Source organism: Podarcis filfolensis (genome assembly GCF_964270895.1).
Source record: "Podarcis filfolensis genome assembly, chromosome: 16".
NCBI lineage: Eukaryota > Metazoa > Chordata > Lepidosauria > Squamata > Lacertidae > Podarcis > Podarcis filfolensis.
The window spans coordinates 36,800,478-36,826,849 of NC_139620.1; the positions used below are offsets into that span (position 1 = coordinate 36,800,478).

Consider the following 26,372-nt stretch of genomic DNA (forward strand, 5'->3'; position numbering starts at 1 on the left):
GCTGCCTGCCCGCCCACCGCCACCCGTCTCCTCACAACGTGCCCCGAGGGGGAAAAGGGAGAGACGGAGACACGGCAGCTCATGCACACACTCTCTCAAGGTGGAAGACCCCGAGCCGCAGCTTCCCTCCCGAGCCAGGCGAGCATGAAACCCGGGAAATTTAAGGGACATCATCAATCCGGGACAGCTGCGGGAAACGGCGCTGGGATAAGGGAGTTTCCCGCCTAATAAGGGTGGTTGACAGCTATGAGTCAATCCCTCTTCCCAGGGAACTCTGGGAACTGTAGCTCAATGGGCAGACTAGCAGCCACCCAACAACTCTCAGCTCCCTTAGCAAACTACATTTCCCATACAGTGGTACCTCGGGTTACAGATGCTTCAGGTTACAGACTCCGCTAACCCAGAAACAGTACCTCGGGTTAAGAACTTTGCTTCAGGATGAGAAGAGAAATTGTGCGGTGGCAGCGGGAGGCCCCATTAGCTAAAGTGGTACCTCAGGTTAAGAACAGTTTCATGTTAAGAACAGAACTCCAGAACGAATTAAGTTCTTAACCAGAGGTACCACTGTAATTCTTTAGAAGTCATGACTCTTTGAAGTGGTATGATAATGCAGATAAGGCCTGATAAGAGATCACCACATCTATTGGAACACAGAAGTGTCAAGCCAGATAAAAAGATAAACAAAACTTCATAAAACCATTGCTCTATGGATCTCCATTCTTTGTACTGGAAATCTGCATAGACCTCACCTGGAGTACTGTGTCCAGTTCTGGGCACCACAGTTCAAGAAGGACACTGACAAACTGGAACGTGTCCAGAGGAGGGCAACCAAAATGGTCAAAGGCCTGGAAACGATGCCTTATGAGGAACGGCTAAGGGAGCTGGGCATGTTTAGCCTGGAGAAGAGGAGGTTAAGGGGTGATATGATAGCCATGTTCAAATATATAAAAGGATGTCAGATAGAGGAGGGAGAAAGGTTGTTTTCTGCTGCTCCAGAGAAGCGGACACGGAGCAATGGATCCAAACTACAAGAAAGAAGATTCCACCTAAACATTAGGAAGAACTTCCTGACAGTAAGAGCTGTTTGACAGTGGAATTTGCTGCCAAGGAGTGTGGTGGAGTCTCCTTCTTTGGAGGTCTTTAAGCAGAGGCTTGACAACCATATGTCAGGAGTGCTCTGATGGTGTTTCCTGCTTGGCAGGGGGTTGGACTCGATGGCCCTTGTGGTCTCTTCCAACTCTATGATTCTATGATTCTATGATTCTATTCTATGATATATCCTTTCTGCAATAGAGCCAACAGATACAGTATAAATATAGAATTATAAAGTTGGAAGGTACCCCAAAGGTCATCTGGTCCAAGCCCCTGCAATGCAGGAATCTCAACTAAAGCAGCCATGACAGATGGCCATCCAACCTCTGCTTAAAAATCTCCAAGGAAGGAGAGTCCACCACCTCCCAGAGGAGACTGTTCCACTGTCAAACAGCACTTACTGTTAGAAAGTTCTTCCTGACGTTTAGGTGGGATCTCCTTTCTTGTAACTTGAATCCATTGGTTTTTCCCTGATATTACCTTGGTTGTTCTAATAATTATGTCAATTTCCTCCAATTGATTGCAGCTATGCGGCCTAGGACCCACGTACCTACGGGACCACCTCTCCTGATATGCCCCACGGGGGACCTTAAGGTCCACAAATGACAACACCTTGGAGGTCCCAAGTCGTAAGGTGGTTAGATTGGTCTCAACTAGGGCCAGGGCCTTTTCAGTACTGGCCCCGACTTGGTGGAACGCTCTGTCACAAGAAACTAGGGTCCTGCAGGACTTGACATCTTTCCACAGGGCCTGCAAGACAGAGCTGTTCCACCTGGCCTTTGGTTTGGACTCAGTCTGACCCTTATGTTTCCCTCGCCTTATGTTATTGATTTATCAGCTACTTTTAAAATGAGGCTGCATTTTAAATTCCATTTTAACCTGTACTTTAAATTGGGGTGGTTTTTTCCCCCCTTATCATGTTTTTTTTACTGTGATTTTATTGGTGTTAGCCGCCCTGAGCCCGGCTCTGGCCGGGGTGGGTGGGGTATAAATAAAATTTATTTATTATTATTATTATTATTATTATTTAAATGATTCATTGTCATTGGTGGGGCCAACTTTGCTTTATTGTCCTGTTCTGAGCTAATATTTTATCAACTGGTACCACTATATACAAAAGGGGTTCTTCAATTTTGTTAACTGTTCATTTTTAAGTTTTTAACTTTCAGTTGTCATAGGGAAGAAGGATTTATCATTAAGCGAATCTGGGAATTCCTAGGGGAGTTTGGGTATTCTAACAAGTCTCAGCGCCCTTAGCAAACTACAGTTCCTGGGGTTCTTGCAGGTGGAGCCATGGCTGTTTAAAGTAGTATGATATTGCTTTAAATGTATGGTACAGATGGAGTCAAAGGAAGCATAAATCTGACTGTTGTTATCAAGAAGCGGCAGAGCTCACGACTGGCGTTTCTTCATAAGTGTCTTTTTTCCTGCAGAAAGGTGAGGGGATTTCCATGACAACTATTCAATTAAATGTGGAAAATGAAGGTTATTCACACAGCCTACCCAAAGAGAAGGCGTCACACACAGAGATATGAACCAAAAAGGGGAGGAGTGAGAGGCTAAACGGAGCCAGTTAATAATAAATGTAAAAGCTAAATTATTACACATGAACTGTCCACTTTGGAGGCAAGTTTCAAACAGCGGGAAAAGCAGTCTGAAGCAAGACAAAGCGTACACAGCAAAGAGTGAGAAATTAATAAAAATGTCGCGTTCTTTGGGCTTCTGAGCTTTTCAAATGTAGGGCCCGCTGCTGGTCTAAACATGCATTTAGGAAGACTCCATTACAGTGGTACCTCGGGTTAAGAACTTAATTCGTTCTGGAGGTCCATTCTTAACCTGAAACTATTCTTAACCTGAGGTACCACTTTAGCTAATGGGGCCTCCCGCTGCCGCTGCCAGAGCACCAACATGGGCCCCCAAACAGCGCAAGAGGAGCACCCAATCACACTTACAATGTCCAGCTTTGTAATTGGGACTCTGTACAGTGGTACCTCAAAGGGACCCGGGTGGCGCTGTGGGTTAAACCACAGAGCCTAGGACTTGCCGGTCAGAAGGTCGGCAGTTCAAAGCCCCGCGACGGGGTGAGCTCCCGTTGCTCAGTCCCTGCTCCTGCCAACCTAGCAGTTCGAAAGCACGTCAAAGTGCAAGTAGATAAATAGGTACCACTCTGGCGGGAAGGTAAACGGCCTCCGGTGGGAAGGTAAACGGCGGTGGGGCCTCCCACTGCCACCACGCGATTAGGTACTATTAGGTACTAGGAGAGTCTGTAACCTGAAGCGTCTGTAACCTAAGGTACCACTGGTGATAAAGCTACTACGACTGTTTTATTGTGTGCCTCCTCCATGACAGGTCCAGAGGGTGGCAGCACAAGAGCAGGCCTCTTCTACAGTGGCTCCCCATTTGTGGGATGCTCTCCCCAGGGAGGCTCACCTGGCGCCGTCATTACATATCTTTAGGCACCCGGTGAAAACTTTCCTTTATAAACTGTAGACTTTTAGAAGGGGTGAGGGGGCTACGTGGTGGCATGACTGCGACTATCATGAAGGGACCCTGCACTTCTGAATTTGCCACCACACTACTGGATATTGAGACATTTTATTGATTTTATTTATTTGAAGATTTCTATACCTCTTTTCACAATTTGTGTCAAAGCAGTACAGTGGACGCGCGGGTTGCGAACGTGATCCGTTCAGGATGCACATTCGCACCCCGCAGCAGCGTGGCTGCACATGCACGGGTTGCAATTCAGCGCACATGCGCAAAGCGTGATTTAGCGCTTCTGCACATGCGCGACCGCCGAAACCCAGAAGTAACCCGTTCTGGTACTTTCGGGTTTCGGCGGTCCACAACCCGAAAAAACGCAACCTGAAGCGTCTGTAACCCAAAGTATGACTGTACACAGATGTAGGGCCCCCATCCTATGCTCTTAAGTGTAACTTAACTGATTTTAATATTGCATTTTAAATGCCGTAATCCACCCCTGGGACCTCAACTTGAAGGGCAGGTAAGAAGGGCAGGTAAGAACATGAATAAAAAATAATAAAGAACAATCACCCTAAAATAGACCAATGGGAACTGAGCATGCTCAGTAGCCTCAGAATGCTGAATTATTGTTGTGGGGAAGGAAAGTGGGGGACCCAGCAAAGATAGGAAAGTGTTTTGGATAGAGTCAGGTTACTGTACTGCCTACACCACAGATCTTCAGCCAGTGGATCACCTGGTCACACATGGTGGGCTGAAGCACAGCTGTTGCCACCATGTTGGATTCCAGGTTAGGCTAAGCAGACTGAAGGAGCATGTGTATCTGGACTAGGACACGTTCTATGTTGGAAGACACAAGATTTACCCACCCTGGAAGAGTGGCAGATGAAGGTGATGGACTATATGGAATTGGCGGAAATGACTGGCAGAATCCGAGACCTGGGAGAAGAGTTGGTGGAAGAAGACTGGAAGAAATTTAAAGACTATCTGCAGAAACACTGTAAAATTAATGAATGTTAAAATGATGTTGGATTGAAAATAAGTGGCATTAGCAACGAAGTTAATAAGAGTATGCAAAATTGAACTGAAAATGGATGAAAATATAGAGTTATAATATGTTAAGATATAGAGTTAAGATAAACGAAAGAGGGTAAGGATTTGCTGATTTGATTATTTAAATGGAGATACAAAAAGGGGAGGTGTGAGGAGGCCAAGGAAATAAGATAATGAGTTAGGGTTACAAAAATGGATTTGTTTTTACTCTTCTTTTTCTTATTTTATGTATTTTTCTATGTTTCTTTTATTGTATTTCTTTCTTTTTATATGATTTTTTAAATTTATGTTTTTGTAAAACTTCAATAAATATCTTTTTTAAAAAAAGGACACGTTCTATGGACAAGATGCCCATTTTATAAACTTCCACAAGTGCTTCAATGTGGCCGGAGAAAGGCAAGAGCCATTTTTCAGTAAGAGACAGAGTTCCTGGCCAACCACACGCTCGTGCCTTCCTTCTGCCAGAATGCTGGACTTTTTTTTCGTTTAGTAATAATGCTGAGGTAACAACAGCACTATGCATATTGCTCTTTGAATTTCCATTTTAGGATTAATTAATGTGTGAGTCCCAAATTGCAGCTTGGGAGTCACTTGGTGGGTCCCGGTGGGTCTCGGAGCTGGACCAGCTGAAGACTGCTGTACACCACCTCAAGCTCCTTGAAGGAAACGTGAGATATAAATAAATGTTAAAATGATTTTTTTTAAAAAGCTTATTCATGAGCATTTGCCTTCTCCACTCCATCCACAGTGTTATAAAATTGTGTCATGCCATCGCGCACCCCCCCCCCCAGTTTTTTTTCTCAAAACGAAGCAAAAAGTTTGGACTCCAATTCCCATGAGCCCCAGCTAGCATGGCCAATGGTCAGGGATCATGGAAGTTGTAGTCCAGCTGTATCATGCTCTGAACCCACTCCACTCACCCCAGTCATTCTTGTTGCCCCCTTCTACACCTTTTTCCAGCTCTGCCATAAGCACTCCAGGTTTAAATGCTTTCATTAATTTTTTTTAACATGAAGCGCCTTTGCCAACAAAAGCAAAACAAAACCTGCCTGCAAAGTTCCAGCCTGCTTCACATCAACGAGATAAAGATATTAGCAAATGTGCATTTGAAGTAAGGGAAAATAACTAACGAATCCTTAACAATATTGCAAATAGCTTGGCGGGCAGCTCTTGCGCTGTTAAATTAATCCTTCGTGTCCTTGTTCTCTTTCTTTCTCTCTTTTCTCCTTACTGGAGTCATTTAATAAGGCAAGAACTCATTTCTTTCCTCCGCCTTCGTGTGCCCCATTGCCATGGCGACATTTGTGAATCAGATATCAATAAAAATACCCTTCCAGTGTGGCACCACATGCCTCACTGTTCCGTCGCCAACACAGCTTTAAAAAAATTACAGGAATCCACAAGAGCTCAGCAATTAGCAATTCCTTTGCTATAAAAGTTTCTTCTCCTTTATCTGAAAAAAAGGTGATGGATCTCAGGAAGTTTCCACCATGCGGTCCCAAACTTTAACACAATAATGGCACCACTATTCCCCTGCCCCCACCCTGCACATCTGGCTTAGAGGAGACAACTGGCAAGAGAATCAAGACCTGGGAGACCTCAGCCTTCCTCTCCCCTGGCATCCATAATGTTAGTGTCACAGGCAGGGACCCTGGGAAATACCATTCCTCCCATGGCACCGAAGTAGGATTCCAACATCTCCAGGGAGCAGTGGCCAAACTGCTAGGGAAAGGTTCTTCTCCAGCTCAGGTGACAATCTGAGCCTTCCAAAGAAAAGCTTCATTACCAGCTATTGAATGCCTCCAAAACGCCTGTAATTCTTTGTTTTCACTCTTCATCCTCCTCCAAAAGATGCAATGCAAGATGGGCTAATGAGTCTTCTTCAGCAAATAACTCCATGCATAAGGTGCCACAGTAGATGAGACCTTGCGCCACCTAGACATCCACATCTAACCAGAGATGGAATTAGTCAGGATGATGTAGTAGTGGCCAAAGGGTCAATCTACCATTGCGGATACCACCCCCTGGTTAAAATCCCCCACTGAGCCTTAAAGCGCAATGAGTGACCTTGGTCCAGTCACTTTATCTCACATTGGCCTACCCTAGAGGACTGCTGTTTCTGTGAGGACAACAGGTAGTAGGGTGGTTGGAGAACCATGCGCATCACTCTGACCTCCTTGGAAGAACGGTGGGATGCAAAATGCAATTTACAACAAAAGTTTTCACATAGTTCATTGCATGCCTTAGCTTCTCTTGGTGTCAGTTGTCCAGCAGCCCTGAATCAAAGAACTGAAGAGTTGGAAGGGATCCAAAGGGTCATCTAGTCCAACCAAGCTAAATAATCTCTGGAAAAGGAAGCAGGAAGAGGCTGCTGACAGGCCAATTAAGAGCTCCTGCTTGGGTGCTCTCTGCCTAGGCCTCAAACTTACCTGCTGATGCTTTTAATTCTTGGAGGGACGGGAAACCTTTTGGTCCCTGCAAGCCAGATCTTTCTCAGACATAGTTTGGCAGGTGTGCAAGGCCACCCAGCTGTCCATTCTGTCAGATGACTGGGTACTTTGAAGTCCCAAAGTCAGGACTTCAAAGCATCGCACAGGTTTCGTGAAGAGCCCATCACCATGCTTTAAAGTGCCAGAGGCTCCAGGGAACTTTCTAGCACAGCTGATCCAGCAGGCCTTGGCTCTACTGGAGGGCTTGAGCTGCTTTCTGTGTTAGTGAGCTCCCCACGGATGGTGGTAGAGCCAAGTCTACTTTCTCTTTCCAATGAGCAATCAAGAGCACTCTTTAAGGCTCCCATTTCTACACTGGAAGCCTTACACATGTGTAGGAAAGATGAGCATAATATAGAGACATGGCCTTCTCAATCATGGCACCAGCAATGTAGGACAGCCTCCCAAAGGAGGCCCGCCAGAGTCCATGTCTGCTCAGGGACAGATGGCCATCCAACCTCCATTGAAAAACTTGCAATGAAGGAGAATCTGCCACACTCTGTGGTAGCTTTCTCCATTGATGAAAAAGTGTTACCACACACAAGTTATTGCTAATGTCTAGTCAGAATCCCCTTTCTTGCGATTTGGATCCATTGCTTTGGGTCCTGCCCTCTGAAGCAGCAGATGACAAGCTTGTTCCAACTTCCATGTGAAGATATTTGAAGATGTCTATAATCTCACCTCTCAGTTTTCTCTTCTTCAGGCTCTAAGACATAACAGTCCCTTTGGCTTCCTTCCTCCATATAAAGAAGAAAGATTTATGCATTCATGGGGTTATTATTGAGGCCTCTTTGTCTTTATTTCCATTTGTTCAGTACTAGAGGTGCCACTAAGGCCAATGACTCTCTCGGGATTAATAAATTAAGCAATTACAGATGGAAGGTGGGGAGAGACATAGAAGCACAACAGACTCTGTTTCCATTGAATGGAAATGAGCATTTAAAAAAAAAAAAAAAAACCTCAAGGTAAAGCTCCCCCAAGGGAACCAATGGCCCATATGATCGCCATGATTAGCAGGCCCGCAACTGAGGCACAAATTATATACTCCTCAAAGGCTGACAGTTCACTTAGAGTAGGAGTTGTTGTTTAACAGTAAGTGACTTCACTGCACACTGATGGGCCTGGCTCCTCTTGTGAAGGTTGGGCTTGTTGTGGACAACAGCCGGGAAATGGGAGTTGGGTGCAAAGAGTCATCAGTGCTATGCTATGCTATGCTATGCTATGCTATGCTATGCTATGCTATGCTAGCACTGACATCATCCGAGTTCGGATGCTGCATCAGCAACAGCCAGACTTAGACCGAGCCTTATAAATGAGCAGCAGCTCTGCCTTGGCTGAAAGCTATGCCTTTACAGAAAGGTGTCCTGCTCTGCTGTGTGGAAAGGCTCAAAGAGAATGCAGGACAGGGTCAGGATGGTCACAAGGCAAGGCGATGCAAGGCAGTGCTCAGGCTGTGCTTTGGGGAACATAGCTCTGCTCCAGCAAGGAACAGGCTTAAACTGAATCCTTTCACAGCAGTTGCACCAAGAGGAACCTAATTGCCAGCACCACCCATGCTGCAAGATGCTGCTCCACTTAAAGGGGCCTCTATAGTGGTCCTTTCAGGGTCTTCTACAGTGGAGTCCTTGGAGTCAGAGAATGGCCATGCCACATCCTTTACTCAGAGGTAGGGAGCAGGCACTGGCCCCACAGGTTCACCTGGAAGCAGAACCTCTGGGGCTGGTCCCACACACCCTTCCCCTTCAGGTTCAGATCACCCGCTGATGAAGACAAATATGACTCCTCCTGGTGCTTCTTCAGTTCAAGGGACACAGCCTGTGTGGCACAGAGGATCAGTGTGTCTGGCTACTAACCAGAAGGTTGAAGCCCACCCAGGGATAGCAGTGAGTAGGATTTCTGTATTGCAGAGGGGTAAACTAGATGACTCTCCGAGTCCTTTCCAACTCTACAATTCTATGATTCTATACTCTGCCAGAGCAGGGGAGACTCTGGCTGTACTGGGACAACTGTCATGAAGTCCACAAAGTCAGAAAGTGGCAATGCAACATCCTTGGTCCAGAAAGGCACTGGTAGCACAGACTCAGGTTGAAGGCCACTTCTGGGTGTGATCCTTCATGGAACCCCCCCCCCCCCCCGGAGGTCCTGGGCTGCCCAGACACCAAGACCCCCCCTCTCACTGGTGTGGTCCAAAGAGCAAAATGCTTGGCACCAGCTTGGCTGCAGGAGCTGCCAGAAGGAGGCGTACAACGAGCCATGCAACCATCTTAGGGACTCCACTCCTTAACCTTTTCTTCTCCCAAAGATGGAGGCAGCAGAGGTTTAGGATCAGAGCCTTCCTTCTAGATGGGCTACGTTCCCAGGTTGATGAGCCCCATCTGTCCCTCATTTCACTCTACAGCACGTGTAGAAACCACCTTCTTAACTGCTGGACCCACTAATGGTCTCCATCCACTGGAGCCTGTCTTTGCATGCAGGGCAAGTCCCTAATTCACCGAGGGCTTGAGACCCATAGGCTACCCTCATCTGGTTTTGCCAGCCAGTTGAAGCCATTTCCCAGGTGGTGGCTGCTGTTGCATGCTCACAGCTTCTATGAGCCACAGGTGAGCATGACCTAATCCTATTATTGTGGTCTCTGCATTTACTGTAGAGCAGGGAAGAGGAGACCCATTCCCTTCTGGGCAACCTTCCAGAGGCCACATGGCAGCTTTGGGTGGGGCCAGAGGCAAAAGTGGGTAGGGGAATGAAGGTGAATTTCAGATATGCACAGAAGCCTTGTTCTTGCACACTCTCTCCTCGGTCCAGAGCCCCCAGGTTGCCCCAGGCCTGAGATACCCCCCACCTCCATCCCTGCTTGAGAGCAAACTAACACTGCAAATGTTATTATGGGAGAGGGTGGATATTTTTTTCTCTCTTTGCCCGAGGGATTAAGAAACCACGGGGCCCATGCCAAGGCCCTTCCAAACGAATGGGGTGAAATGAAGATCGGGAAGCCAATACATGGGGAATATGCTGGTTTTGAAACCAGCTGCATGAAAAGAAAAGAACCTTTTAGAATCACATGGCTGATCCTAAGGGGGACAATTACTAGGAGATAAAAAGGAACGGCTGCTGAGCCCGGGGAAGATAGCTTTACAAGCTTTTTATAATTCATTAAGAAAAGCCTTCTGTGGCTTTGACAGTCACCTTGAATAGTGTTTGCGAAAGACAAGGGGAGGAAAAGTCCGTTAAGAGAGGAGGAGGAGGGACATCAGCAAGTACTGAGGAACCGCTTTACAAACTGCCCTCTGGTAACTCTTTTTTTTCTTGTTAAGGCTGCTGAGATAACTCTGATCTAATAAGAAGGCCTCCCGGCATGTGCGACATGAAAACCACCCAATAATCAATGAAGCTGAGGAAAAGAGGATTACAAGACCTTCTGTTGCCACTATCAGCCACCAAGCCTAGTTTCCTGTGATCAGATTGATCATTGCTCAAACATGCGGTTGTGCGCCAGCATGCAAGTACAAGCTCTTGACAACTTAAGAAGAGACCTAGGCTGTATCAGGCCAAGGGCCACTTCCACCTCCTTCTCCACCCAGATTCCCACTGTGGGCAGTCAGAAGACACCAGGAAGCCCACCACCACCTCAAAGGCAGCATCCTTCCCTGTCTGTTCTCCAATCCACTCCAACCGGGCAAATGGTATTCGGTGGCACACTTTGCTTCAAGAGCTGAAGGCTCCAATTTTGGACTCACAGCTGTCCATGGAGGCGCAGGTTAATTCTGTGTCCAGGGCAGCTGTTTACCAGCTCCACCTGGTACGCAGAATGAGACCCCACCTGCCTGCAGACTGTCTTGTCAGAGTGGTGCATGCTCTAGTTATCTCCAACTTGGACTACTGCAATGCAGTCTATGTGGGGCTACCTTTGAAGGTGATTCGGAAATTGCAATTAATCCAGAATGTGGCAGCTAGACTGGTGACTGGGAGCAGCCACCAACATATAACACCGGTCCTGAAAGATCTTCATTGGCTCTCAGTACATTTCTGAGCACAGTTCAAAGTGTTGGTGCTGACCTTTAAAGCCCTAAACAGCCTCAGTCCTGTATATCTGAAGGAGCGTCTCCACCCCCATCGTCCAGCCCGGACACTGAGGTCCAGAGCCGAGGGCCTTCTGGCGGTTCCCTCACTGCAAGAAGAGAGGTTACAGGGAACCAGGCAGAGGGCCTTCTAGGTAGTGGCGTCTGCCCTGTGGAATGCCCTCCCAGCAGATGTAATAAACAACTATTTTACTTTTAAAAGACAACTGAAGGTGGCCCTGTTTAGGGAAGTTTTTAACGTCTGATGCTGTATTGTTTTTAATATTCAGTTGGAAGCCACCCAGAGTGGCTGGGGAAACCCAGCCAGATTGGGGGGGGTATAAATAATAAATTATTATTATCATACCTAAAAGACACCAATATGCCAGTTCCCCATGGAAGGATCCACCGGTTTAGTATCTCAGCCAAAAGGACCAGAACAGTTGGGTGTACAAGAAGGAACTGAGTAGTAAATGTGCAGCACCTGAGAAATTCATTCACAAAGTCTTACAAAATGACAAGGAGGATGAGCTTATGAGGGGATGTGGAGATGGAGGTACAGCAAGGGACTCATTCTCTGTGGCAGGGTTGCATTCTCCACTTTGGACCCTGAATAAAGTACTACTGGCTGCCCTCCCTTCAAGGAAGTAGCCTGGACCTCATTCTCAGAGTCCCACCACCACCACCCACTGCACGGTCCCTGCACCATGGCACAACGGGTGGAACCTTGGACGTTCTGCCTGCAGAGCAGCTGCTCCCCCACTAAGCATGGGCTCTTCCCTTATTTACATGAACGCAGACCCCACAGGTGAGTGTTGGCTATTTCCTTAGCTTGAGGTGGGTGCAGAGGCTTGAGGTGGGCGCAGAGGCTTCCGGGGCTGCCAGGATTAGGCTGCTGGGCGCTGGGCTGGGGAGATGTTCCGAACAGCCATCATGATGGCTGCCAGCCTGGCGTTGACCTCTGCAGTGGTGGCGCACGCCTATTATCTTAAGCACCAGTTCTACCCGACGGTGGTATACCTGACAAAGTCCAGTCCCAGCATGGCGGTGCTGTACATTCAAGCTTTTGTCCTGGTGTTCCTGTTAGGCAAATTCATGGGCAAAGAATTTTTCAGACAGCTCCGAGCAGCTGAAATGGAGCATCTGCTTGAGCGGTCATGGTATGCAGTGACCGAGACCTGCCTTGCCTTCACAGTCTTCAGGGATGACTTCAGCCCCCGTTTTGTGGTCCTCTTCACTCTCCTCCTCTTCCTCAAGTGCTTCCACTGGCTGGCTGAGGACTGTGTGGACTTTATGGAGAGGAGCCCAAACATTTCCTGGCTCTTCCATTTTCGCATTGTCGCTCTGATGCTGCTCCTGGGCATTCTGGATTTCCTGTTTGTCAGCCATGCCTACCACAGCATCCTCACACGGGGAGCCTCCGTCCAGCTGGTCTTTGGCTTTGAGTATGCTATCCTCATGACGATGGTGCTCACCATCTTCATCAAATACATCCTGCACTCCATCGACCTCCAGAGCGAGAACCCTTGGGACAACAAGGCCGTCTACATGCTCTATACAGAGCTCTTCACAGGATTCATCAAGGTCCTGTCGTACATGGCTTCATGACCATCATGATCAAAGTGCACACCTTCCCACTGTTTGCCATCCAACCCATGTACCTGGCTATGAGGCAGTTCAAGAAAGCTGTGACAGATGCAATCATGTCCCATTGAGCTATTCGCAACATGAACACCCTGTACCCCGACGCCACTCCAGAAGAACTGCAGGCCATGGACAATGTGTGCATTATCTAGCTTTGTTTCTCATCCAGACCATCGAATGCCGTTCCCCCTCCCTGCAGCTCTTGCATTCAAACAAAGGGCTAAGAGAACTTTAAAGTGTTGTACCCCAAACTGCGCATTAAGCTACTCCATGCTAAACAGCCATGGGGGGACTGCTGCACAGCTCCCGTCACAACGACACTCCACAGCAGAGTCATTTTCCCAACAGAACCAATAATAAAGCCAAAAGGCTTTTAGGATATATCAATATGAAAAGACGACTCTTTGTGAAAGGCTGAAATCACACAGAAAAAGAACACTAAAGGGTGTCTTTCAAATGCCGCTCATCCTCAAATGCAGAAAGAATTGTACCACTGCGGGAGATGACGCTTCAGATCTGTGTATGTTTACATCAGTTTTTACAGAGTTCTTCTTTTACTAAAGTACAATGAGGGGTATATATATATATATATATATATATATATATATATATATATATATATATCTGGATCATGTACAATGCTTGAGTAAAAGAGACAGCAATACAGCAATACAATGAGGCAGGAATTTGACTCGCAGGCTCACACACTTGGAAGCGTGACTTGAATGTTTTCGAGTCTTCTCTCATACGAGGGGAAATTATATAAAGATGCTTTTATTGTATGAACATATGCAGCTGCCTTGCACTGAGTTGGGTTGTTGTTCTGCCTTGTCTAGGACAGTGTAATCTGAGCAGCAGTGGCAGCAGTAAGCTGTTTGAATCTGTGAGCCTTAATTTTAAGAGCCTTTTAACTGGAGGTGCTGGGGGGGGGGCAAAACCAGGGACCCTCCGGGTGCAAAGTGTGTGGTCCACCGCTAAGCTACAGCCCTTGTTCTACTAAAGAAAAAGCAAAGACCAGCTGGCCAAGACATTGCCACAACCTGGACTTCCAGCAACAACTTTGATGCCAACAGTGGAAGAGGGATCTGCAGAATCAGGAAATGCCAGTAGCACAACCTACAGAGGTGCTGGATCTTGACCCGAAGCCACTGAGCTCAACTCTAGCAAGCAGCCAGGAGGGACTGTGTCTCAGTCGAACAGCACCTCCTTCGCAAGCTGCGCCCCATATTCAATCTGCATCTCCTGGTAGGGCTCGGAGTGTCCCCTGGAGAGCTGGTGTCAGTCAGCATAGACAATATGAATGGATGCTTTAGTTGATATTCCTGCATTGCAGGAAGTTGGACTAGATGACCCTCAGGGTCCCTTTCAACTGTACAGTTCTATGATTCTATGAATTTAGGTGGACTCTTAGCCTGACTTGGGATGAGGCAGCTTCCTGTGTAGGAATCCTCAAGGCAACCAAGTTGAAACCCATTGATATACATACACATCTATGCTTTCATGCTGAAATATTTGGTTCTTTCAGAATCCACATGATCCATCCTAGAGAGAGGATCAGAAATGAGATAGGGTAGATTCCAAGTCCCACCTGACCAGCAGCTCAGTAATGGATCGCAGATCCCTTCACAGCTTAGAAAAGGAAAGCTAAGATGCTTCACCCGGTGCCATATAACAGGAGCCATGCCAGGCATTAAATCTTATCGTTCCAGATTAATATTATTAGAGAGCACTGCTTCCACATTTGTATGTTACAAGCTAAAATATTACAGATGCCATGACTTTCCAAACATGGCTAAGCACAAAAAGGTTAACAGTGCAAACCTGATGGGATGCTGGATGCTATGATCCTACACATGACTGTGGCCTGATGGGAAGTCTTGCTTCTAAGCTTCGCTCCTGCACATAATGCTGCACAAACCGTTCTAATACTAAGACATTCACTCACCACCTTAGAATGTTCAGTTCACATTGAGTTCAGGAAAACATTGTACTTTGACCCGTTCTTAATGCATAGTTGATCACATCTACGGAACGTGATTATTATGCTCTTTTAAGTTTACTATATCAATCATTAGTAATTGTTTTAAGTCTTACTATATTAATCATTGGTTATAATTTAATTAGGAGGTTTTCATGCCTGTCTAGTTTTGTGCTCCCTTTCCCAGCCTTTAATCTATTGGTGATTAATGCCTATATGCAACCTTTGCTTTGTACTTGTGTTAACCAATCAGCAATAAGCACATATGTGGCAATGCTGTAATATTCAATAAAAGAGGCTCCTTGAGACTTGCTCAGGAGATGCCTCCCAGATGACACTCGCTACCTGTCTGTCGTTATTTCAACCCAACACAAACCCAGAGGTGGAGCTAGCTGCTCTGGCACCTGGAGTGGCACACATGTTGTGCACCCGGGGGCGGGGCTAGCCACCCGTGGGGCGGGACTAGCTGCCCATGGCAAGCAGCAAGCATCCTGAGGGGGCGGAGCGGCGATATCACCCCATCTCATGGATGACACCCTGGGTGTACTGCACCCACCGCACCCCCCTTCCTCCACCAGTGTGCAAACTTATGCATGTCTACTCGGAAGTAAGACTCATCATGTTCAGTGGAACTCCCTGGAAGGCGTTTCAGATGCAGCCTAAAACCCTTGCATCAAGGACAGTTGTGTGTCCATATTTGTCTATATCTAGATTTATAGAAGACTGTCACCCCGCTCCTTTTGACAGCCCCAGATTTCTCCAGGTGGTCCCACCCTTGGGTGATCCAGGACTGCCTGGCCCCAGTCTGGACAAATCTCAGTACAGCCCAGAACAGAAAGGAGGAAGAGAAAGCAAGTGTTATGTGGATGCTCACCCAGAAGTTCCACTGAGTTCAGTGAGACTAACTGCTAGGGATGTGGGAGAGATACAATTCAGTTTGCATTTAAAGGCAATATGCAATCAACATGCCCAGTAACGTGTACAAAAATACATATGCTCAGCTAACACGCAGGTATAAATGCACGCGTTAGTGTGGGGAAAACATACCAAGATAAATCATATTAAGAGGAAATAGTTTGCTTTAAAAAATGTCTATCTTAGGGAATATTGCATTCAAAAGTGTGCATGTGGAATTCCATGAGGACTTTTTCTTAAGTATGTATCACAAACAGATATGGAAATATGGGAAACTGAATTTAAGAGTGGAAAAATGATAAACTGAGAGAAAGCAAAACTGACAGATTCCCTCAACCTCCATCTTGCCACTGAGCTATGAGCCCTCAGCTTGGAAATTCCACATCAAATCCGGCAATTTGGGGGGCAGACAAAAAGTTGTTTTCCCCTTGCCATAGCCAATACAGCTTAAAGCCAATCGGATTGCCATGGAAGAAGGAGCAAAGGCAAGTGAGCTTCACTATGCCCTGCGTATTAGCTCTCTAATTGCTATCTACCTTTTGACTGCAAACTGCAAAATCTTTATTACTGATGTTGGTGGCAAACTCAGAGCAGTCAGCTGGAAATCTGGTTCCCAGAGGGAGACCGAGGAACTGCCAGTTAAAGGGAGGGAGGGAGTGGGGGGACCTTTTTTTTCTCTTTTCTCGTTCTTTTTTTTCCCTTCTTCACTTGTAACAATCTGATCTGAACATCTCTGAGAGACAAACAAACAGTGACCTCCATCGCACTATTTTTAGACAGGCTCAGGGAACAGCCACACTTCTTTGAATCGTTTTGTTTGGCTCAAGCAAGTTCTTTGTGAAGTGCTTTTCAATGCCAAAACCAAGAAGAGATGACCTGTGAAAGGCGAGAGAGTGAGAATTTCTACATCTCCGATGCCATGGGAAGAGGATGGGGAAAACGTGGGCCAGGCACATGGTGGAATTGGGACTGCAGGGCAGGAATTAAAGCATAAGAAATAGGACAAAGCACAGCCGCCACTTGTATGGACTGAATCAATTATCCTGCTGAAGCTTTGTAGCATTTTGTACCCTTCAACCACCCACAGGCTCAATTTGAACCAAGAAAGAAGGTTGTTCACACCCGTATGATTCACCTGTTGACTGCTGCATCAAGCCTCAGCAGAAGAACCTAAGAAGAGCCTGCTGGATCAAGTCAATGACCCATCTAGTCCAGCATCCTGCTCACAGTGACCAACTAGATAGCTGTGGCACCTGAACACACCAGTGCTCTCCCAGTTGCAATTCCCAGCAACTGGCATTCAGAACCATTTCTGCCTCCATCCATGCAACTGCAGAGGCAGTGCGTAGCCATCCTGGCTAACAGCCATTGGCAGCCCTCTCCTCCTCAATGAATTTGCCTAATCCTCTTTCAAAGCCACCCAGGTTGATGGCCATCACTGCCACATGGGTGCTGTAGTCCAAACTGCATGCCTGAGCAAGGCCAAAGGGAGTCAAATTTGTTAATGAAATTCAATACAGTGGTACCTCGGGTTAAGAACTTTATTCATTCTGGAGGTCCGTTCTTAACCTGAAACTGTTCTTAACCTGAGGTACCACTTTAGCTAATGGGGCCTCCCACTGCCGCCGCGTCGCTGCCGCGCGATTTCTGTTCTCATCCTGAAGCAAAGTTATTAACCTGAGGTACTATTTCTGGGTTAGCAGAGTCTGTAACCTGAAGCATCTGTAACCTGAAGCGTCTGTAACCCGAGGTACCACTGCACACAGGAACACAAGACACGGATGCACTCAGTCAGGCGACTCAGCGTTGTCTACACTGACTGGTTTTATCAACTGAATAAAGATTACCTTTGCATATGAGCAAACAATAGTCCAGAAAACAAAACAAAAAAGCATTTTTCTTTTATTATTTTTTGAGTCACCCATGCGGATTGTGACAGGCATTTCAAAGGTATTATTCCCTCTTGTGAGAAATAGCGCCTCTTAAAATGGTGTTTGCCTTCTGCAGCGTGTGAGCTGTTGTCCTGTCTACTAGGGCACCTTTTAATGACATAGGAAGCTGCTTCATATTGATTCATACCACTAGCCCACGTAGCTCAGTGCGGCCTACACTGACGGGCAGCAGCTCTTCAAAGTTTCAGCAGCAATCGGGCACTCACTAAGTTGGTTAAGCAAACAGACATGGGTGGTGGGTGAAAGACACGCAGAGCAGGGGAGAGTACCCCATTCCCTTCATCTTGTGGGATGAAGCACCCTGGAGATTGCAGCAGGGAAGCCTCACATACTTGTGGAGATCCACATGTCCATGAGGTTTCATTGAAGCAGTCACCAGGATGCTCCATCGCACAAGGAGCTCCACAAGTACGCGAGGCTTCCCTGTCGCAGAGTCCTCAAGGTCCTCCATCATGCAAGGAGATCCACAAGTATGTGAGATTCCCCTGCTACAGAGTACCAGGGTGCATCTATCCCACAAGGAGCTCCACAAGTACATGAGGCTTCCAAGCTGCAGAGTCACCCTTGAACTCACAGAGGGGGTCAGGGGCAGAGCTAGCACATTCAAATTAGTTCTTCACCAACACCACCCTACTTTGCTGCCACATACACCCGGACAACACCATTACTGGCCCCAACAACATCACACATACCATCTCGGGACTATTTAATTGCTCATCGTCTAACATTGTATATGCCATCAAATGCCAACAGTGTCCTTCAGCTCTCTATATTGGACAAACAGGCCAAACCTTACGCCAAAGAATAAACGGACATAAATCGGACATCAAGAATCGCAAGACAGAGAAACCAGTAGGAGAACACTTCAATCTCCCAGGACATTCTATACAAGATCTCAAAGTAGCTGTATTACTACAAAGGAATTTCAGAAATAGATTGGAAAGAGAAGCTGCTGAATTGCAACTCATTACCAAACTTAAAACCATGGAGAGACCTGGTCTGAACAAAGACATTGGATTCTTATCTCATTATACATGACAAAGCCATTTTTCACCTTCTCACCCCTTGCTTTTTCCTGTAAGACCTATTGCAGTCGTTAAGAGTCGTCAACAGGCTCATCACAGCTATCTGCCAATCACCCATTCCCACCACCCTTCTGAGTAATACCCCTCCCCACCTTCTCACTATATAGAAGGATCTGGCAACTGTTTCAGTGTATCTGAAGAAGTGTGCATGCACACGAAAGCTCATACCAAGAACTAACTTAGTTGGTCTTTAAGGTGCTACTGGAAGGGGAAAAAAAATTTTGTTTTGACTATGGCAGACCAACACGGCTACCTATCTGTAACCACCCTACCTGTTTGGCTGAGTCAAGGGAGCGAGCACCTGAACAGAGCCCGTGTACACCAAACTCCATGCCGATATCGCTCTGTTCATCTGAGTTAGCATTCTCCAAACAAGCTTAATGGAAAGCCAAACAGAGCAGCTGACCCAGACCCTCATTTCACTCAGCCAAAAGAGACTGACAGCCTCACGTCAGTCAAAAGAAGTCTTTTACCTGCTTCTGCCTGCCTGGAACAAGATTGGCGGTGGGTGCCCTTAGCCACAGTCCAAGTCTCCAGCTGGGAAAAAAGAATATTTTTGCAGACAGTAATAAAAAAGAATGAGAGAGAGCCTGAAGAGTTTGTGATGGGGTTACTCACCCCCCGAGCCCCCTAATGTGTTAATTGCTACGCCATTTGCCACAGCAGCTGCTGCAATGCCAAATTGAAACATCCACCCACAAAAGGGAACCATTTGACAAACAGGAGCTGTCCTGGGGAAGGAAGGAAAGAGACCGCCTGAGGAAAGCTGAACACACGACTAGGCCTCCTAGCGGGTAAATGCAGAGAGAAAGTCTCAGAAACAAGTGAAGTTTGAGATTCAGGTAGGGAGCCGTGTTGGTCTGACGCAGTCGAGATATATAAAAAAATTGTCCAGTAGCATCTTAGAGACCAACTAAGTTTGTTCTTGGTATAAGCTTTCGTGTGCATGCACACGAAAGCTTATACCAAGAACATACTTAGTTGGTCTCTAAGGTGCTACTGGACAATTTTTTTACTTTTAAATATATTTCAAAGTGAAGTTTGGTCAATGATTTGAGACAGGCCTCATCTGCATTATGCGTCAAAAACAGTAAGGTAAAGTTAAAGGGACCCCTGACCATTAGGTCCAGTGGTGACCGACTCTGGGGTTGCAGCGCTCATCTCGCTTTATTGGCTGAGGGAGCCGGCGTACAGCTTCCGGGTCATGTGGCAAGCATGACTAAGCTGCTTCTGGCGAACGAGAGCAGCACATGGCGAAGCAGAGCAGCACAGAGCGGTACCTATTTATCTATTTGCACTTTGAGGTGCTTTCGAACTGCTAGGTTGGCAGGAGCAGAGACCGAGCAACGGGAGCTCACCCCGTCGCAGGGATTCGAACCACCAACCTTCTGATCGGCAAGTCCCAGGCTCAGTGGTTTAACCCACAGCGCCACCCACATCCCTGTCAAAAACCGTATCCTGCCACTTTAAACAGTCATGGCTTCCCCTAAAGACTCCTGGGAAGGTTAGTTTGTTAAGGGTGCCAAGAGCTGTTAGGAGGCCCCTATTCCCATGGGAGTGCTACAACTCCCAGAGGGGCTTGACAATCAATTCCTCTTCCCAGGGAGCTATGGGAATTGTTGCTCCATGAGGGTAATAGGATCCCAATAACAAGTCTTAGAAAAGTGCCTTGAGCCCTGCGGAGAAATCTTGGCAGGACTGGTGGGAGGGGGAATGGGAAGAGAGCAGATATCTGGAGAGTCTGGGTCCTGGGGAGGGGCCCAGCAGGTTGGGGGAGCCCAGTCGAAACCCTGGGGAAGAAAGCAGCTCACCTCAGTGCTGCCCTGGGTGACACATTTTCTCCAGAGCTATCTGCCTCCAACCAAGAGCCATCCCTCCCCAGGGGGTGTCTGGGGCTAGAGGAGACTTGAATCTGGCTCCATCAATGCCACATCCATTGCCAAAGAATAGGGGTGAGTCGACTGCATCCGCATGAACAGGCTTAGCAAACCTGACCTCCTTGGAGGAGAAGGAAGAGAATCAGGTATGCTGCTTTCAGTTCCTTGGAGGATAGATAGAAAGACAGAAACAGTGGCAACATTTTACTGAAAATTCTCCATTTGAAATACCTCATACACACCCCTCACATAACTACAGACCTACAATTCCCAGAATCCCTTGGGGAAAGGGACTAGGCTATATTTAAACTAGTCTATTTCTGTACTGTAGATGTACTTGGAAACAAAACAAAACAAAAACCATATTCCTATTGAATGCAGGCAAGCAGTGATCAGGCACTTATCCAGTTCCACATACCAGCAAACTGTCTCGATCAGAGCAGTCGAGCACGTGTCACAAGGGCTGCATGCGGCCCTCCATACCTTTTGTGCGGCCCTCAGCAACATTTGACACCCCCCAGTCCTCATGCTGCCTTTCCAAAGCCAGGTAAGCAAGGTGCCAGTCTTTGGGAAGGAGGTGCAAGGCTCTGGCAGGGTCCTGGAGCCCTTCTTCCTCCTTTCCAAAGCCTAGCTAGTGAAGAAGAAGAAGAAGAGTTTGGATTTGATATTCCGCCTTTCACTCCCTTTAAGGAGTCTCAAAGCGGCTAACATTCTCCTTTCCCTTCCTCCACAACAAACACTCTGTGAGGTGAGTGGGGCTGAGAGACTTCAGAGAAGTGTGACTAGCCCAAGGTCACACAGCAGCTGCATGTGGAGGAGCGGAGACGTGAACCCGGTTCCCCAGATTACGTGACTACCGCTCTTAACCACTACACCACACTGGCATTCCCAGCTCTGAAAAGGAGGTGGGAGGTTCAAGGACCCTGCCAGAGCTTTGCACCTCCTTCCCAAAATCTGGCTTTGCTGGCTTGGGGAAGGCAGTATGAGGGCTGGAGTATGGGTCTTGCTCTCCCCACCCCACGCCCACACACATCAAGACGGTGTGCCACCCAAGGGTCCCATGTTGAAGTACTCTCGCAACCCACTTGGTATGAAAGGTTGGGCCACCCTGGTCTAGATCAGAGTCAGCCAGCAGAGGCACAGCCTCCAGAGGTTTTGGGACTCCAGCTCCCATCATTCCCTTGAAGCCTGGTCAGGGGCCAAAGGTGATGGGTTTCTGGGCCCCACGTCAGCCACCTTCTGGTAGATCTGCTCTGCTGAAGGCACAGGGGAAAGAGCAGGATTCAGACAGTGAAGGTGTAGAGCAAAAATTTAAAAATCGCCCAGAAGGTCTGAGCAGATGGGAGAGACGTCCAGCTCTTGAGCATGGGGCGGGTTTGGGGGAGGAGGGTTTCACAAGTCATGGACAATCCTGTCACAAGGAGAAATGAGTTAAGATACATCAGAGGGAATAAATAAAACCCAATTGACACATCGTAATGTCTTTTCATTTTCAATGAGGCTTGTGAAAGCAATAGAAATATTTAACAAAATTCCTCTATACATATCAGGGACTGAAGACAGCCGTCAAAATAATAACAATAGTAATAATAAAATAATAACAAGTGGAAATGTTTAAAAATCATTATTTTGAGATGCCTTTGAAGTGCACAGCTTGGTGCCCCAACAGAAAAGGGTAAGAGGCAATCGCCTCACATAATAGTGGGACCTCTGTGTTAATTAGAAAACTTTCTTAACTAGAAAGCCGATATATATCTTCATAGCAGAGTGGTGCATGACAGGACAGATTTTTAAATCAAGAAAATTTTATGAGATCTTTCAGGAACTCTTCAGAGCTCTCTTTGTCCTCTACGGCAGTCCACAATCACCTGTGCAACTACCTTGTAAAGTAGACAGGAACATATCGCAGAGAGCAGTCCCAACCCCTGTTTCACTCCATTGAAAGGTGTTAGGATGTGGCAAGAGTCTCCATTTGCCAGACTCCGTTGGTCTGTGCCAGCGCAGACCCCAACTCTGCTCCTGCCAAAAGGCAGTCCGTTTAGCTGGTAGGCAAATATCCCCAGGCGTGATTCTCCCACTTAAGGCCTGAACGGGAACAAGGGTAGGAAAACATGTGTGCACCAAATGCCACTGAACTGCAACTCCCATCCTCTCTAGCCATTGGCTGTGTTTGCTGGGGCTGATGGGGGGATGTAGCTCAGCAACCTTTGGGTGACAGCCATAGGTCAGTGGTAGAGACCCTGCCTTGCAAACAGAGGGTCCCAGGTTCAATCCCTGGCATCTCTATGTAGCATTGAGAGAAACTCCTGCCTGAAAGCTGCAGCTGGTGCAGAATGCAGCAGTATGTAGCCCCTGTGGTTCAAAGGTCTGCACTGGTTTGCTATGGGGCCATGTTTGAGGTGTTATTGTTAAGATATAGATAGATAGATAGATAGATAGATAGATAGACAGACAGACAGACAGACAGACAGACAGACTGTGCAGACAGATATACAGTCATGCCTCATGTTACATTTGCTTCATATTACGTTTTTTCAGGTTGTGTCCTGCGGCGACCCGGAAGTACCAGAAAGGGTTAGTACCAGACGCGCAAAATGATGTCACGCGCATGCGCAGAAGCGGCGAAGCGCAACCTGCGCATGCGCAGATGCGCCACTGTGGGTTGCATTCCTTTCATGTTGCGAATGGGCCTCCGGAATAGATGCCGTTCGCAACCAGAGGTACCACTGAAGTATATATATATAACAACTTGGGACCAGTCTACCTCAGAGATCACCTTACTCTGCATATGCCCACTTGACCACTTCAATCAGCAGAATGGGCACTTTTTACAGGTGCCACATAACAACCACCGCACATCTGATCATTTAGTGTAGCATCACCAACACTTTGGAACTCCCTGCCTATTTATATTAGGCAGATGCCTTGACTGTATTCTTTACAGCAGCAGCTGAAGACATTCTTATCTAGACAAGCCTACCCAAATGTTTAGAAAGTTTGCAATTTGTTCTAATTTGTTTTCTATTGTGGTTTCAAACTTCTGTATGTTTTAAATTATGGTTGCAAATTTTTAGTGATAATTTTATTGTTTTACTTTTTTTGTAAAACCGCTATGAGGTTTTTTCCCCTACAATCAAGTGGTATATAAATTTCATTAACTAACTAAATAAATAATACACTTGAAACAAATTAAAATGGAATGGAATTAAAAATTGCCCAAAGTTCCATCAGAAAAAGTACCTGGAACAGCTTGCAGATATGATTTAGTGATTTTTGAACTAATTCAGTGAATTTGCCAAGCATCCATTTCAAACACACACTGTGTCTGTGTGTGTGTGTGTGTGTGTGTAGTTTCAGCATGAAGTAGGACAGTCCAGGAACAGTTCTACCTCCCCATCATCTGCTCTACAGACAAGCTGCCTTCGTCTCACAGCCTGTCATTTTGTCATAGAAAAGACAGCACAAGGGTCTCTGAGCAGTACAACATGCCATATCGGAGTGCGTGCCGATAGCTGGAAGCACACAGAGAAAGGAACGCCTTGTGTGCCCATCGAACAGGTACAAGCTGGAAGGAAGGGAGATGCCAAAAGGAAATCAATGCAGTAAACCTAGAATCTAGGCCTCCCACTGGCTCCAGAAGGAGACATTTTTCAAGCCTGATTGTGGCAACAGGATGCCTAAAGAGGGAGAGTGAGAGGGGGGGAGAGAGAATGAAAGAGTGTATGTACTCACAGTGCATGAGCGCATACATACAGGTGTGTGTGAATGTGTATGTGTGTTCACAATCGTGTGTGTGTAGATCAGGTGTGGAGAACCTTTGCTCCTCCAGATGTTGCTGGATTCAGCAACCCCAGCAAGCAAGGTTAATGGTCAAGGATGATGGGAGTTGTCACCCAGTAACATCTGGAGGGCCAAAGCAGAGGCGGTTTTAGGGCAATGTGGCCAGTTCCCCCGCACTGGGCTCCAAGTCTGGCTTCAAGAAGAAGGCGTGAGGGCTCTGACAGGGTCCTAGAGTCCTCCCATCTCCTCCCCAATGCCTAATTAGCGCTTGTCCAGCTTTGGGAAGGTGGTGAGAGGGCTCTAGGACCCTGCCAGGGCCCTCTCACCTCCTTCCCAAAGCCTGGCATGGCATGAGGGCTGGGGAGAGGGATACCAAATCTTAGCCTAGCTCAGGGTGTCATAGTACCAAAGTCCTCCCCTCACCTGGTATAGATATACATGCATACACATATACAGGTGGACATGGGGGTGTGCACTGTGTGTATTAGTGATGTGGGGGGGGTACATGAGGGAGGGATGCTAGAATACCCCACCTACCACTGAAGCTGGGACACGGGTGGCGCTGTGGGTTAAACCACTGAGCCTAGGGCTTGCCGATCAGAAGGTCGGCGGTTCAAATACCCGCGACGGGGTGAGCTCCTGTTGCTCTGTCCCTGCTCCTGCCAACCTAGCAGTTCAAAAGCACATCAAAGTGCAAGTAGATAAATAGGTACCACTCTGGCAGGAAAGTAAACGGCATTTCTGTGTGCTGCTCTGGTTGCCAGAAGTGGCTTAGTCATGCTGGCCACATGACCCGGAAACTGTACGCCGGGTCCTTCAGCCAATAAAGCGAAATGAGCGCCGCAACCCCAGAGTCGGTCATGATTGGACCTAACGGTCTGGGGTCCCTTTACCTTTACCACTGAAGCTGGCCCCACCCACTTTCATTTCTGTCCCGCCCACTGCCAGCAATGGAGAATTAGCCCTAAGGGAATGCAAGCTTCAGGTTTCAAAGAAAGTTTCCCCCTCCCTGGCCTAGATCTATTGACAGATAAAAGCACAGCTGGAACCTGCATCCAAATGAAGCGACTTGAGCATTCTACAAACTGTTGCCTCTCGCCTGTTGTTTTCCACAGGTAAAAACCAGGGCACAGCTGAGAGAGAGAGAGAGAGACAGAGTCACCCAGTTGTAATAACCTTCCCTGCAGATGCATTTCAAACTGCGCATTGACCTCTGCTCCTGATTAGCTTCAGGTGTGTCAAGTCACTCTTGCTAAACTACCGGAGGTTTTCATGCTATTTTTGACTATGCAACTGTAAAGGTGCACACAGGGAAAAGCCTAAAACTATTTGTGTTCATTATGAAAAGGACCCTTTTCGATAAGGACAGTGAGCACTGATCTAAGCCGTTCCATGTTTATTAGCACGATGACTCAGAACAATGCTTTAAAAAAGAAGATTTGAAGCAGCGGGGGGGGGGGGGAGCAGGGAAGCTGGCAAACAAGTTCCGCTTTGCATTTGCCAACCTCTTGGATTTCAGCTAGCAGATTATTACTCATTTTTATTTAACAAAATTTATATACTGCATAATTATAAGGAAAAAAATAAAAACCTCTCTAAGCAATTTTTACAAAAACTAAAGTATTATCTATTCAAAAAAACAGTTAAAGATGGGTACTTTAAAATATTCAAAACACAATCAATGGCAGCTAAAAAGAAATAAAACACATGTAACTAGCTCCATGTGTCTGGATAGCCTGACCTAAACAAAGGCACTGAAAAGAGTAGAGTCTGCCTGGTGTCAATAGGCAGGTACTTCCAAAGTGTAAGTGAAGCCCATTCCCCAGGCATGGCCAAACTTGGCCCTCCAGATGTTTTGGGACTACAATTCCCATCATCCCTGACCACTGGTCTTGTTAGCTAGGGATGATGGGAGTTGTAGTCCCAAAACATCTAGAGGGCCAAGTTTGGCCATGCCTGCAAGCAAAGGCA

The 26,372-nt window shown here is 47.0% G+C and overlaps 2 protein-coding genes across 3 annotated transcripts in view; one reads left to right on the top strand and one right to left on the bottom strand.

Annotated features, from left to right (window-relative positions):
- Nucleotides 1-26,372, bottom strand: part of TMEM132B (transmembrane protein 132B) — a 350,489-nt gene that overhangs the window by 285,483 nt on the left and 38,634 nt on the right. The window lies entirely within an intron of this gene.
- LOC310750886 (E3 ubiquitin-protein ligase synoviolin-like) lies at nt 12,028-12,966 on the top strand (the record flags this gene model as incomplete). Its single annotated transcript, XM_083589292.1, is given in 3 exon segments — nt 12,028-12,767; nt 12,770-12,882; nt 12,886-12,966. Coding segments are annotated over 3 exon segments (876 nt in total). The 5' UTR covers nt 12,028-12,085.